Raw genomic sequence first — 12,118 nt, 5'->3', positions numbered from 1 at the left:
ACGGGCACCCAGTGACTGCTTTAGTCGATACAGGCGCGGACTTTTCGATCATAAGCAAGCACCTCGCGGATCGCCTCAGCAAGGTAAAGACAGCCTGGGATGGACCTCAAATTCGTACTGCTGGGGGTCACCTCATGACGCCTGTCGGAAGATGCACTGCTCGAGTCACCATTGCCAATTATGCTTTTGTTGGCACTTTTGTTGTTCTGCCGCACTGCTGCAAAGACCTGATTCTCGGAATGGACTTCTTGCGTGAGCATGGTGCCATCATAAACCTTCCTGATCGTCTGGTAACATTTTCGACCCCTGGAACGATTCCAATCGACACCGAACCACGCAGAGTGGCCCTGCGCATAATCGACGCCGATGTGACCGTCCCTCCGCGATCCTGTGCCCTCGTTACCGTCATTTGTGACGACCTGTGCAGTGCTGACGGCGTAGCAGAACAGAACACTGCGCTTGTACTCTCTCATGGGGTCTGCATCGCCAGAGGTATCGTCACGCTGCGGAACGGCCTGGCAGATGTCCTTCTAACGAATTTCGGGACCGAACGGCAACACATCGCCAAAGGCACTGCGGTCGCATACTTCGAGGGCATCGCCGAAATTAACGACTGCCTTGCCCTCCACAGCGAAACGTCCAATTCTTGCACACCTCAGCTGATCCTCGACGTGAACCCAGGCTTACCCCCAGCCGATAGGGAGAGCCTAGTCGGCCTACTGCATCAGTTCCAAGACTGTTTCTCGTCTACGTCGGCAGTCAAACAGACGCCTCTCGCTAAGCACCGCATCATTACGGACTGCAGTACCCGACCAATTCGGCAAAACCCATATCGTGTCTCACTGCGGGAGCGTGAAGCCATAGCTGAACAAGTCAAAGAGATGCTGCAGGATGGTGTTATTCAGCCGTCGAGGAGCCCGTGGGCTTCGCCTGTGGTTTTGGTTAAGAAGAAGGATGGTAGTCTGCGATTTTGCGTTGACTACCGGAAGCTTAACCAGGTTACCAAGAAAGACGTCTACCCGTTACCACGCATTGACGACTCTCTTGACCGGTTGCGGCACGCGCGCTACTTTTCTTCGCTGGACTTAAAAAGCGGTTACTGGCAGATCGAAGTTGACGAGCGGGATCGCGAGAAGACAGCGTTCGTGACGCCGGATGGCCTTTATGAGTTCAAGGTCCTTCCTTTCGGTTTGTGTTCAGCTCCAGCAACATTTCAGAGAATGATGGACGCTGTTTTGTCGGGCCTGAAATGGCAGACGTGCTTGGTATACCTGGACGACGTTGTTGTATTTTCGCCAACGTTCGAAGAACACCTCCAGCGCCTCTTGACCGTGCTACAGGCTATACGATCTGCCGGCCTGATGTTGAAGCCCGAGAAATGCCACTTTGGTTATGAGGAGCTCCTTTTCCTGGGCCATGTCGTCAGCCATCGTGGAGTCCGGCCGGATCCTGCTAAAACAGCTGCCGTCGCCAACTTTCCCACTCCTTCGGACAAGAAAACGGTCCGGCGTTTTTTGGGCCTTTGCGCGTATTACCGGCGGTTCATTGCCAACTTTTCACGACTTGCTGCACCGTTGACGCATCTTACAAGAGAGGACGTCCCATTCACGTGGACAGAACAGCAGCAGCAGGCATTTGATGAATTACGGCGACGGTTGCAAACCACGCCTGTCCTTGGTCATTTCGATTCTCGTGCGGAGACTGTCGTCCACACAGATGCCAGCAACGTGGGTCTCGGTGCTGTACTCGTCCAGTGGCAGGACGGCGCTGAGCGCGTAATAGCATACGCCAGCCGCACTCTGTCTCGTGCCGAATCTAATTATTCCACGACCGAAAAAGAATGCCTTGCCGTGGTATGGGCTGTGACAAAATTTCGACCTTACCTGTACGGCCGACATTTTCAAGTTGTAACCGACCACCACTCTCTCTGCTGGTTGACGAACTTACGGGATCCCTCTGGCCGCCTTGCGCGTTGGAGCTTACGCCTTCAGGAGTTTGACATGTCCATCATCTATAAATCAGGGCGCCAGCACAACGATGCGGACTGCTTGTCCAGATATCCAGTCGAGGCTGCGCGCGACGACGATGAACCGGACTTTCCTCTCATCGCAACCGTAGACGCAGCGACTATTTCCAGTCAGCAACGTGAGGACCCGGCGCTGAAACCTCTCATCGACTTCCTGGAAGCACGTACCGAGGAGGTTCCCCAGCCCTTCGCAAGAACCCAGTCCTCCTTTTGTCTGCGCAACAACGTGCTGTACAAAGCCAACTTTTCTCCAACCGGAAGCGACTACCTCCTCGTCGTTCCAGCGAATCTCCGTGAAGAAATCTTGCAGGCGTGTCACGACGAGCCCACCGCAGGTCACCTCGGCTACGCCCGCACTCTGGCTCGGATCAAAAAGAGCTATTACTGGCCTAAGCTTGCGGCAACTGTACGACACTATGTGCGCACGTGCCGTAATTGTCAACGACGAAAAACACCCCCTGTCAAGCCAGCTGGACTTTTACATCCCGTTCAAGTGCCCAGACTCCCGTTTGAGCAAGTTGGCATGGACCTTCTCGGCCCTTTTCCAACTTCATCTTCGGGAAACCGGTGGATTATCGTCGCTACTGATTACCTTACGCGCTACGCTGAAACCAAGGCCCTCCAGCGCGGCACAGCAGCCGAGGCTGCGAAATTTTTCGTGGAACGCATCGTCCTCCGGCATGGCGCTCCAGCACTAATTATCACGGATAGAGGCACCGCTTTCACTGCCAAACTCTTGGAATCCCTCATGCGGCTGAGTGGCACTACTCACAGGAAAACAACCGCCTACCATCCCCAGACGAATGGCCTGACCGAGCGCCTCAACAAAACTCTCGTCGACATGCTGTCCATGTATGTTGACGTTGAGCATCGATCTTGGGACAATATCCTGCCATATATTACTTTCGCGTATAACACGGCTCAACAGGAAACCACGCGGAGGACGCCCTTCTGTCTGTTGTACGGCCGCGAAGTGTCGACAATGTTGGAAGCAATGCTGCCCCATGATGGCCGCGACCCCGATGTTGGCGCCGAGGAGTTCACGCTTCGCACAGAAGAAGCTCGACAACTTGCAAGAGTGCGCATCCTGAACCAACAAGACCGTGACGCCCGACGTTACAACCGCCGCCACAGACTGATGACTTTCGCCCCGGACGACAAAGTGTGGGTATGGACCCCCATTCGACGCCGTGGCCTTTCCGAAAAACTGCTCAAGCAGTATTTCGGCCCCTACCGAGTTCTCCGTCAGCTAAGCGACGTAACCTACGAAGTCCTCCCTGATGGGGCTTCCCGGACTACTCGCCGTCAGCAGAGACCAGAGATTGTTCATGTAGTGCGGATGAAGCCCTATTTTTCGCGAGACATTCAGTGACTCAGTGCTGTGCGTTACTCTGTTTTTTTTTGTTTCTTTCTCCCTATTTTCTTCTTAAAGCATCGGGCCGATGCTCTTTCCGAGAGGGAGGGTAATGCCGCGTCTACAACAATAGCCGCTCGGCGGCTGTTCGGCACGCAGCTCGTGCGCCCCGCGGTTCGCTGCTGAAGAAGACGAAGCTCGACGTTCCATCCTGGCCGTCTCGGTGTGCGCTGGCATCACCTCGGTGTTGGCGTTCCTCTGCCGTCTGGACGCGGCGCTACCTGTACCAACTGCTACGTGACAATATCTAATCGCTTAAAGCTAATTGATTAGAAAAGCAGAAGAAAAAACAGCCACATGCCGCCGGTGGGATCCGAACTCCCGACCTCCGAATTACGCGTCCGGTGCTCTACCGCTGAGCTACGGCGAGGGCTGTCAAATCTTCTGCTTTCGAGGGTATTTATGTTTACAAACAACCTAACCTTGAGAGTGTACATCAGCGCCACCCACGTTCTTAAGCGGCGGACGTAGCACGTCCTGAGTTACCGCTGATGTGACGTAGAACGCCATCGAACTGCGAGGGTGGAAGCTGTGTGAGAACCCTCTTATGCTACCTATGGCGTCAACGCTGCCAGAAAGGAGGCCCTCGCTAAGCAATTAAGCAAACAAGGTAAGGGGAATGAGGGGCTCGTTATAAATATGAGAGAAGCCAACAGCCACAGAAACCATGCGGCACAGGGGATTTTTTCCACCCTCGCAGTTCGATGACGTTCTGCGTCACATCAGCGGTAACTCAGGACGTGCTACGTCCGCCGCTTAAGAACGTGGGTGGCGCTGATGTACACTCTCAAGGTTAGGTTATTTGTAAACATAAATACCCCCGAAAGCAGAAGATTTGACAGCCGTCGCCGTAGCTCAGCAGTAGAGCACCGGACGCGTAATTCGGAGGTCTTGGGTTCGGACCCCACCTGCGGCATGTGGTTGTTTTTTCTTCTGCTTTTCTAATCAATTAGCTTTAAGCGATAACATATTCAGTAGCATTCTAAATCTAGCAACAGCACAAAATAAATAAATTAAAAAATCCCCTGTGCCCCTTGGCTTCTGTGGCTGTTGGCTTCTCTCATATTTATAACGAGCCCCTGATTCCCCTTAGCTTGCTTGCTTAATTGCTTAGCGAGGGCCTCGATTCTGGCAGCCTTGACGCCTAAGGAAGCATAAGAGGGTTCTCACGCAGCTTCCACCCTCTCCGTTCGATGACGTTCTACGTCACACCTGCGGTAACCCAGGACGTTCTACGTCCGCCGCTTATGAACGTGGGTGGCGCTGATGATGAACACTCTCAAGGTTAGGTTACTTGTAAACATACACATATATATATATATATATATATATATATATATATATATATATATATACAAAGAAGCTTATATATATATATATATATATATATATATATAAATATGAGTGTGTGTAGTTGCAGCAGATCTTGTCTTTCAATGGGTCAGGAAGACTTGTAGAAGAAGGGGTCAAAACTTTGCAATTATCTTCATTTAATACCGACAGTTTCGAACGGAGGACCGTCCTTCCTCAGGGTATATACACATTCGTGTGCATACCCTGAGGAAGGACGGTCTTCCGTTCGAAACTGTCGGTATTAAAATGAAGATAATTGCAAAGTTGTGACCCCTTCTTCTACACGTGCGTGTGTGCGCGTGTGCGCGTGTGCGCGTGCGCGCGTGCGTGTGTGTGTGTGTGTGTGTGTGTGTGTGTGTGTGTGTGTGTGTGTGTGTGTGTGTGTGTGTGTGTGTGTGTGTGTGTGTGTGTGTGTGTGTGTGTGTGTGTGTGTGTGTGTGTGTGTGTGTGTGTGTGTGTGTTCGTCGGTTACTCGGGTTGTTCGTCGGTGACTCGTGCCGCTGAATCGCATAACTTCCTGTGTCAGCGCCGAGGTAAAGACCATTCCTCTGTCAGTTATAACGACCGTGGGTGCGCCATGACGAAGCACGATGTTGTGCATGAAGAAGGTGGCAATTTCCGCAGCTGTTCCGCGGGAAAGAGCTTTCGTCTCACAGTATCGACTGAGGTAGTCGGTGGCGACCACAATGTACCGGTTACCCAGCGAAGACTCCGGAAAGGGGCCGAGTAAATACATGCCGACTTGGTAGAAAGGAACTTGTGGTGGATCAATAGGCTGCAAAAGTCCGGCCGGCTTAGTCGACGACGTCTTGCGACGTTGACACTCGCGGCAAGTTCGGACGTAGCGTTTCACAACCTCCGCGAGCTTGGGCCAGTAATATTTTTGCCGTATGCGGGCCAACGTTCGGGAGAAACCAAGGTGACCAGAGGAAGGATCATCGTGGGACGCCTGCAAGACTTCATCGCGAAAGGCATTAGGGATAACGAGCAGATAGGCAGGCTCCGTCGACCTATAGTTCTTTTTGTACAGGATACCCTCCCGTAAGCAGAATGACGACAGGCCGCGTGAAAAGATGCGGAGCGGAGCCTCAGCGCTTCCTTCGAGATAGTCAATCAGGGACCGTAATTCAATGTCGTCTCGTTGGCGGTGAGCTAGGGTGGACGCGGAAATGACCCCAAGGAAAAGGGAATCGTCATCGAGGTCCACGGGACTGGCAGGAAGTGGGGCACGGGACAAACAGTCTGCATCACTGTGCTTTTGCCCTGATTTATACACGATGGTGACATCAAATTCTTGCAGTCGGAGGCTCCAGCGTGCGAGTCGCCCTGAGGGATCCTTGAGATTTGCCAACCAACACAGCGAGTGGTGGTCGCTCACCACTCGGAAAGGGCGGCCATACAAATAGGGTCGAAATTTCGTTACTGCCCAGACAATAGCTAGACATTCTTTTTCGGTGGTGGAATAGTTCACCTCAGACCGCGATAACGTGCGGCTTGCGTAAGCGATTGCGCGTTCGACACCATCCTGCCACTGTACAAGTACCGCACCAAGGCCAACGTTACTCGCGTCTGTGTGCAGTTCTGTGTCAGCGGCCTCATCGAAGTGCCCAAGTATGGGTGTATTCTGAAGACGCGTGCGTAGCTCTTCAAAGGCATGTTGTTGCTCCCGACCCCAGACGAACGGGTCGTTATCTTTGGTGAGGCGAGTAAGGGGCTCAGCTATTCGGGAGAAGTTCTTCACAAAGCGCCGATAGTAGGCGCAGAGACCCAGAAAACGGCGCACAATTCGCTTGTCAGCAGGAATGGGAAAAGAAGCGACGGCGGCAGTCTTGTCGGGGTCTGGACTAACGCCCTTGGCGCTCACAATGTGGCCCAAAAACTTCAGCGCCTGGAAAGCGAAGTGACATTTCTCGGGCTTAAGGGAGAGACCAGCTGAACGGATAGCTTCGAAAACAGCGCGTAAGCGGCTGAGGTGTTCTTCGAAAGTGTCGGAGAAGATGACAACATCATCCAGGTACACAAGACACGACTGCCATTTGAGATCAGAAAGCACAGTGTCCATCATCCGTTGGAAAGTTGCCGGAGCTGAGCATAGGCCGAAGGGGAGCACCCTGAATTTGTACAAACCGTCCGGGGTAATAAATGCGGTCTTCTCCCGGTCACGTTCGTCCACCTCTATCTGCCAGTAGCCGCTGCGTAAATCGAGTGATGAAAAGTATCTGGCGTGGCGCAGACGGTCTAGGGAGTCATCAATGCGCGGCAAAGGATAAACGTCTTTCTTAGTGACTTTGTTCAGACGTCAGTAATCAACACAAAACCGGAGGGTCCCATCTTTCTTTGCAACTAGGACCACAGGCGACGCCCACGGGCTCTTCGATGGCTGGATCACGTCGTCGCGGAGCATTTCTTGAACTTGCCTTCGAATTGCATCCCGTTCCTTTGAAGATATTTGGTACGGCGACTGGCGTAATGGTCTCTGGCTTTCATCAACTATAATTCGATGTTTTGTATCGGCGTTTGCCTAACTCTGGAGGTTGACGCAAAACAGTCCTGGAAAGAGTCAATGACAGTCTGCAGGTTGCGTTTTTGACTAGGCAGGAGATTCGGGTTCACGTCGAGTTTAACCGGAGCATTCGTTGATTCCACGGACTTAGTAGTCCCTGTCAACGCGTACTCTCCGGCGCATTCCCCGAGTTCTTCAAAATAAGCAATCGTTGTGTTGGCCGCTAAACGTTGGGGTTCACAACCGAAATTTGTTATCAGTAGTTCCGCTCGCTTATTGTTCTGTTCTATAAGCCCGCGAGCTACACACACTTGCCGACCCAGGAGCAGTGACATGTTGGCTTCAGCGATGCCATGAGTGCCGGCGCTGTCATCGCACTCCACAGTTACTAGCATGGTGGTTCTCGACGGAATCACCACGTTATCATCGCAGACCCGCAACTTAGTCCTGCGTTGCTGCGGTTCGTCGCCAACAGTACGCTGTGCGGCAAACGAGACGATCAGCTCCTTAAAGTCGATGACAGCCCCATATTCCTGTAGGAAATCCAGACCGAGAATCAGGTCTTTAGAACACTCAGGAAGCACAGCAAAGCAGCCGGGGAAAGTGACGCCGCGGATCTGAATTCGTAAGGTGCAAACGCCGGTCGGCGTCACAACATGGCCGCCGGCTGTGCGGATCTGGGGCCCAGTGCAAGGTGTCAAAACCTTTCTAAGGGTCGTGGCTAGCCGGCTGCTTGTCACAGAGAAATCAGCGCCGGTATCTACCAGTGCGGTTACTTCACAGTTATCGGCGGTTACTGGAATTTCCGTAGAAGCCAACTGCTGGCTCTTCGTCGGCGGTGGGCTCGTCGGGTCAGGTGGTCGTTGGTCTCGTCGTCGCTGCAGATCGTCGAGTGGAGGCTCTTGTTTCTTTCTAGCTGCGGCGGCCCTACCCCCAGAGGACGCCGTCTTCAGTTTTCCCGCCGTGGGGACCTGCCTCTGAACTCGCCACAGGTCGACGGGCGGCTCGGAGAAGAGAGTCTCCTGGGCGATGGGGATCGAGACTGGCGTCGCGGCACGGTCTGAGCCTGCACGTTGGACGTCAGGTATTGTTCAATCTCCTGGGGTCGCTCGCCGTACCGTGGTCGAGGAGCGTCTGAAGCGAAACCCCTTAAACCCATCCGACGGTAGGGGCAGTGGCGCAGGATGTGGCCGGGCTCACCGCAGTGGTAGCAGAGTGGCCGGTTCCTCGGCGTTCGCCACATGTCCGCTTTACGCATGGCGGGCCGGAATTCCTGCGGCACGGTGGTGGGCACAGTTGGACGTGGGTGCTGCACAGCCGGCACAGGTGAAAAAGCTTGTGCCACTGCCGCAGGCCGTCGAAGTGCCTCGCTGTAGGTCAAGATGTAGGGTTGCGGCTGCGGCTCCGGAACAACTGGTGCTGGCTGCACCACTCGACGGATTTCATCCCGTACCACGTCCGACAGGGCGGCGACGCTGGCCTGTGGAGCTTCGAAGCGGAGTTTCGCGAGTTCTTCGCGAACGATGCTCCTTACAAGGTCTCGAAGATCTTCAGGAGGCAGCGTCGTAGGCGTGCAGGTTTGAGCGGCTGCCATACTAGCCTGGCGGCCGTACTGTGCACCGCGTTCCTGCAAGGAGCGTTCCATGCTCACTGCCTCCTTCGTAAAATCGGCCACTGTCCTTGGAGGGTCGCGGACAAGTCCAGCAAACAGCTGCTCCTTAACGCCCCGCATCAGGTGCCGCACTTTCTTTGCCTCGGCCATAGCACGGTCGGCTCGACTGAAGAGGCGCATCATGTCCTCAACGAACATGGTGACGCTCTCATTAGGCTGCTGCGATCTCGAGTGCAGAGCGACTTCCGCCTTCTCTTTTCGTTCACTGCTGCCGAATGTCGCCAGCAGCTCGCGACGAAAAACCTCCCAGGTGGCAAAAGAGGACTCGTGGTTCTCGAACCAGATCTTTGCCGAGTCCTCTAGCGCGAAGTAAACGTTCCTCAGCTTGCGCTCACCGTCCCACTGGTTGAAGGCTGCCACACGGTCGAAACTGGCCAACCAGTCTTCAACATCCTCGAACCTGTCACCGTGGAACGTCGGCTGTGACCTGGGCGCGTGAAGTACGAAGGGAGTGTCAGCTCCAAAATGTTGAGTGGTCTGGCTAGCTGTGGTTGATGTCATATCTCTTGCCGGTTTTGTCAGGCCGCTGAACTCTGGCTGTAGGCCTCGCACGCGGCGGCTCGCTTTGTGGACGGGGGTTGTGTCCACGCACTGAGGGCTGGCTTCAAAGGTGTCTTCAGAGTCAGTGTACATGGGACGTTACCCAGCCGGCTCCACCAAATATGTCACGGCTATACAGTCGGGACAGCCAGGTCACGTTTTACTGAACAGCGCCAGGTAGCAGCGAACTCCCGAGCGGAACCCGAAGAAGAGACGACGAAGAAGCCCCGCCCGCCACCATGGCTAAGGCGGTTGAGACAGTTCGGCCAGGAGACGGCGCCACGAGAATGTCCAAGAATGTGGCAATATTTTTCTATGCCCACGAGAGATAAGCCATTATTGCTGACATTGCCACGACAGCTAGTAGAAAGGTTGATATTCGGAATTAGCGAAGGCGCTTCAAAGATTGTGTTTGTAACAGGCTAGTCTGTGGTAAAACACACCCCCTGTAGAAGAAAAAGGAGGCGTCACCAACAATGAAGGCCGCCCTTTGTCAGTGAAAGCAGGCCGTCGATGTTCCAAATTCATGACGTGGTATAGGAAGTCGTTGAGGGAACCATGTTTTCGACTGGAGAGAGAAGCGCTGGATCTTCTTGTCTCTCAGCATCGTCAGGGTCCACAGAGCTAGGAACAAGATCCGGTGCGTTATGTGCGTTCTTGAAAAGTAGGGGTGTCTTTCCAGGCTACGACGCCATTTGCTGCATTGCGTGGCCATCCGTAAAGGCGGCTTAGGTCACAAGAAAGTTGTGGAATGCCGAACCGCCACAATATGAGAGCACAACGAAAGGCGTATACTATGCAGCTTCCTGGGCGTCAATGAGATGTTAGTTAGGGTGTGGGAGGTCAAGCTAGTTATCAAGTTCACATAGCAGGTTTCCAGAGATGAGTACAAAACGCCGGGTTTGAAACGTACTGCCTTTTATGCGGTTCACGCCTCGACCTGCGCGAACAAAACTTCCGGGGAACGAGGACAGAAACGCGGTAGCTGCAGGGCAGGAGGATCTTCGAGGGCTGGCGGGCGCCACTCATTCGATGGCAGTAAGACAATGGTGCGGGGCTTGTTAGCTCAATGCACGGTAGAGCAGGATTTAGCCTCAGTGACGTGGTTTCGTGCCCAACAGCATAGTTCCGCATTGCCTGCAGTCACCAATTAAATATTGAAAGGTGCCAACGCTTATTGACGGCTGCGTCAACTAGCAGAGGCGCCCAGCGGACCACTATATCGACTGTCTCTGGAACATTCTCTTTCTCTAGTGCATGCTGGCCTCATGTCATCTATTTTGAAGTGAGCGTGAGTGGTGGCTCAAGAAGTTCAAGTGTTAGTCCTGCGACGAGTGAACACGTGATGAAAATTTTGATAAAATATTCGCGCTACATCGAAACACTATGCAGATAAAAAGTTGTGCCTTTAAACTTGCCAGCACGTGTCATTCGAGAATTTACGTGCATCAGAGCCAAATACTAACAATGTCAGGACAGCAGCTTGGGCATGTTGGTTATTCATTCTTGATGGAACAGCGCAAAACATCAGGACAAGAGACAAGCGCTGTCATTGTAGTCAGCGCGCAGCCTTGACAAAATGGAGCGCCACATGTACTCGCTCGTCCTGTCTATAACGCGGGACCAATCCCGCCATTGTCGCCAGTCAGTGGATAGACGCAGGCGAAGGCAGTCCCTGTAGAGTTGGGCTTGATGGTTCCACTCTGATTTAAGAATCTTCAGGCATCTCTGGCCATGGCTCTCAGAAGGAGCATGCCCTCCAAAGAGCGCCAGCACATCTGGTGGTAAAAACTTTTTCAGGATGCAAAACGACATGGCACACGCTGAATCCTCAATGTGAATCCTCAAATACTTATTTTCTGGGATGACAGAGCATTTGATGCAGTTTTGCATTTCAACTCTTGACCTATTGTAACTACCTATTTCAAGTGCAATATGTTTCCATTAATGTAGTCTCGCTCTTACGTACAGCACCCATTTGAGTGCAGTCACCAGGGTCCGGCCTCTATAATTGATGTTGCCGCAGTTCAAATGGCGATTCTCGGCCGGCTATGTGTATTTCATTACAATTTACTTTTCGAGGTGCTGGTTGTATCATTTCCTAGTGCCTCGATAACGCGGCCAGTTAGTCTAGGTGCAGATGCGTTTTTTTCCTTGGAGTTATTCTTTGAACCAAAACCAATGTGGAAACATAAACGTCAGCTGCTGGGAAGTGTTCATGGTGGCCTTCCAGTCGTCCACTGGTGGAGCGTCTTCCAAGCAAATCTGCTGATCCGGAATTCGGTGCTTCCTCTCTCGACAGATTTTCATGATGGTGAACACCGGCTTGACTGCACCATTTGTGGGCCTCTGCCTTCTGGCAGTGTTGTTTCCATTTGTGCACTCCAAGGTACGTACAATCATTTCAACGCGCTGCCATTATTAGTGTACCGATGGAGATCTCGAATCACCAACCGTGGAAGGCTGTGAATACAATTATTTTTGTTTTTTAATTGATAATAATAGTGCGCTTCGTAGCATAGTGATAGCAAAAGTGCATAAATTCTTAAATTTACTTGATATATATTATTAAACGTCCGAAGCAAATGTGCTCTGATCCTGTTCCGTGTT

The 12,118-nt window shown here is 52.8% G+C and overlaps 1 protein-coding gene across 1 annotated transcript in view; it reads left to right on the top strand.

The window, feature by feature from the left end:
- Positions 1–12,118, top strand: part of LOC149325315 (sodium-coupled monocarboxylate transporter 2-like) — an 85,949-nt gene that overhangs the window by 59,051 nt on the left and 14,780 nt on the right. Inside the window, exon 11 of the mRNA XM_089563516.1 lies at positions 11,811–11,897. Coding sequence (XP_089419642.1) covers positions 11,811–11,897 — 87 coding nt within the window. The remainder of the gene's footprint in view (positions 1–11,810; positions 11,898–12,118) is intronic.

Source organism: Amblyomma mixtum, chromosome 10 (assembly GCF_055824585.1).
Source record: "Amblyomma mixtum isolate Tamu chromosome 10, ASM5582458v1, whole genome shotgun sequence".
NCBI lineage: Eukaryota > Metazoa > Arthropoda > Arachnida > Ixodida > Ixodidae > Amblyomma > Amblyomma mixtum.
Note: the sequence above shows the minus strand (reverse complement) of the source record. Positions and strands in the feature narration are given on the sequence as shown.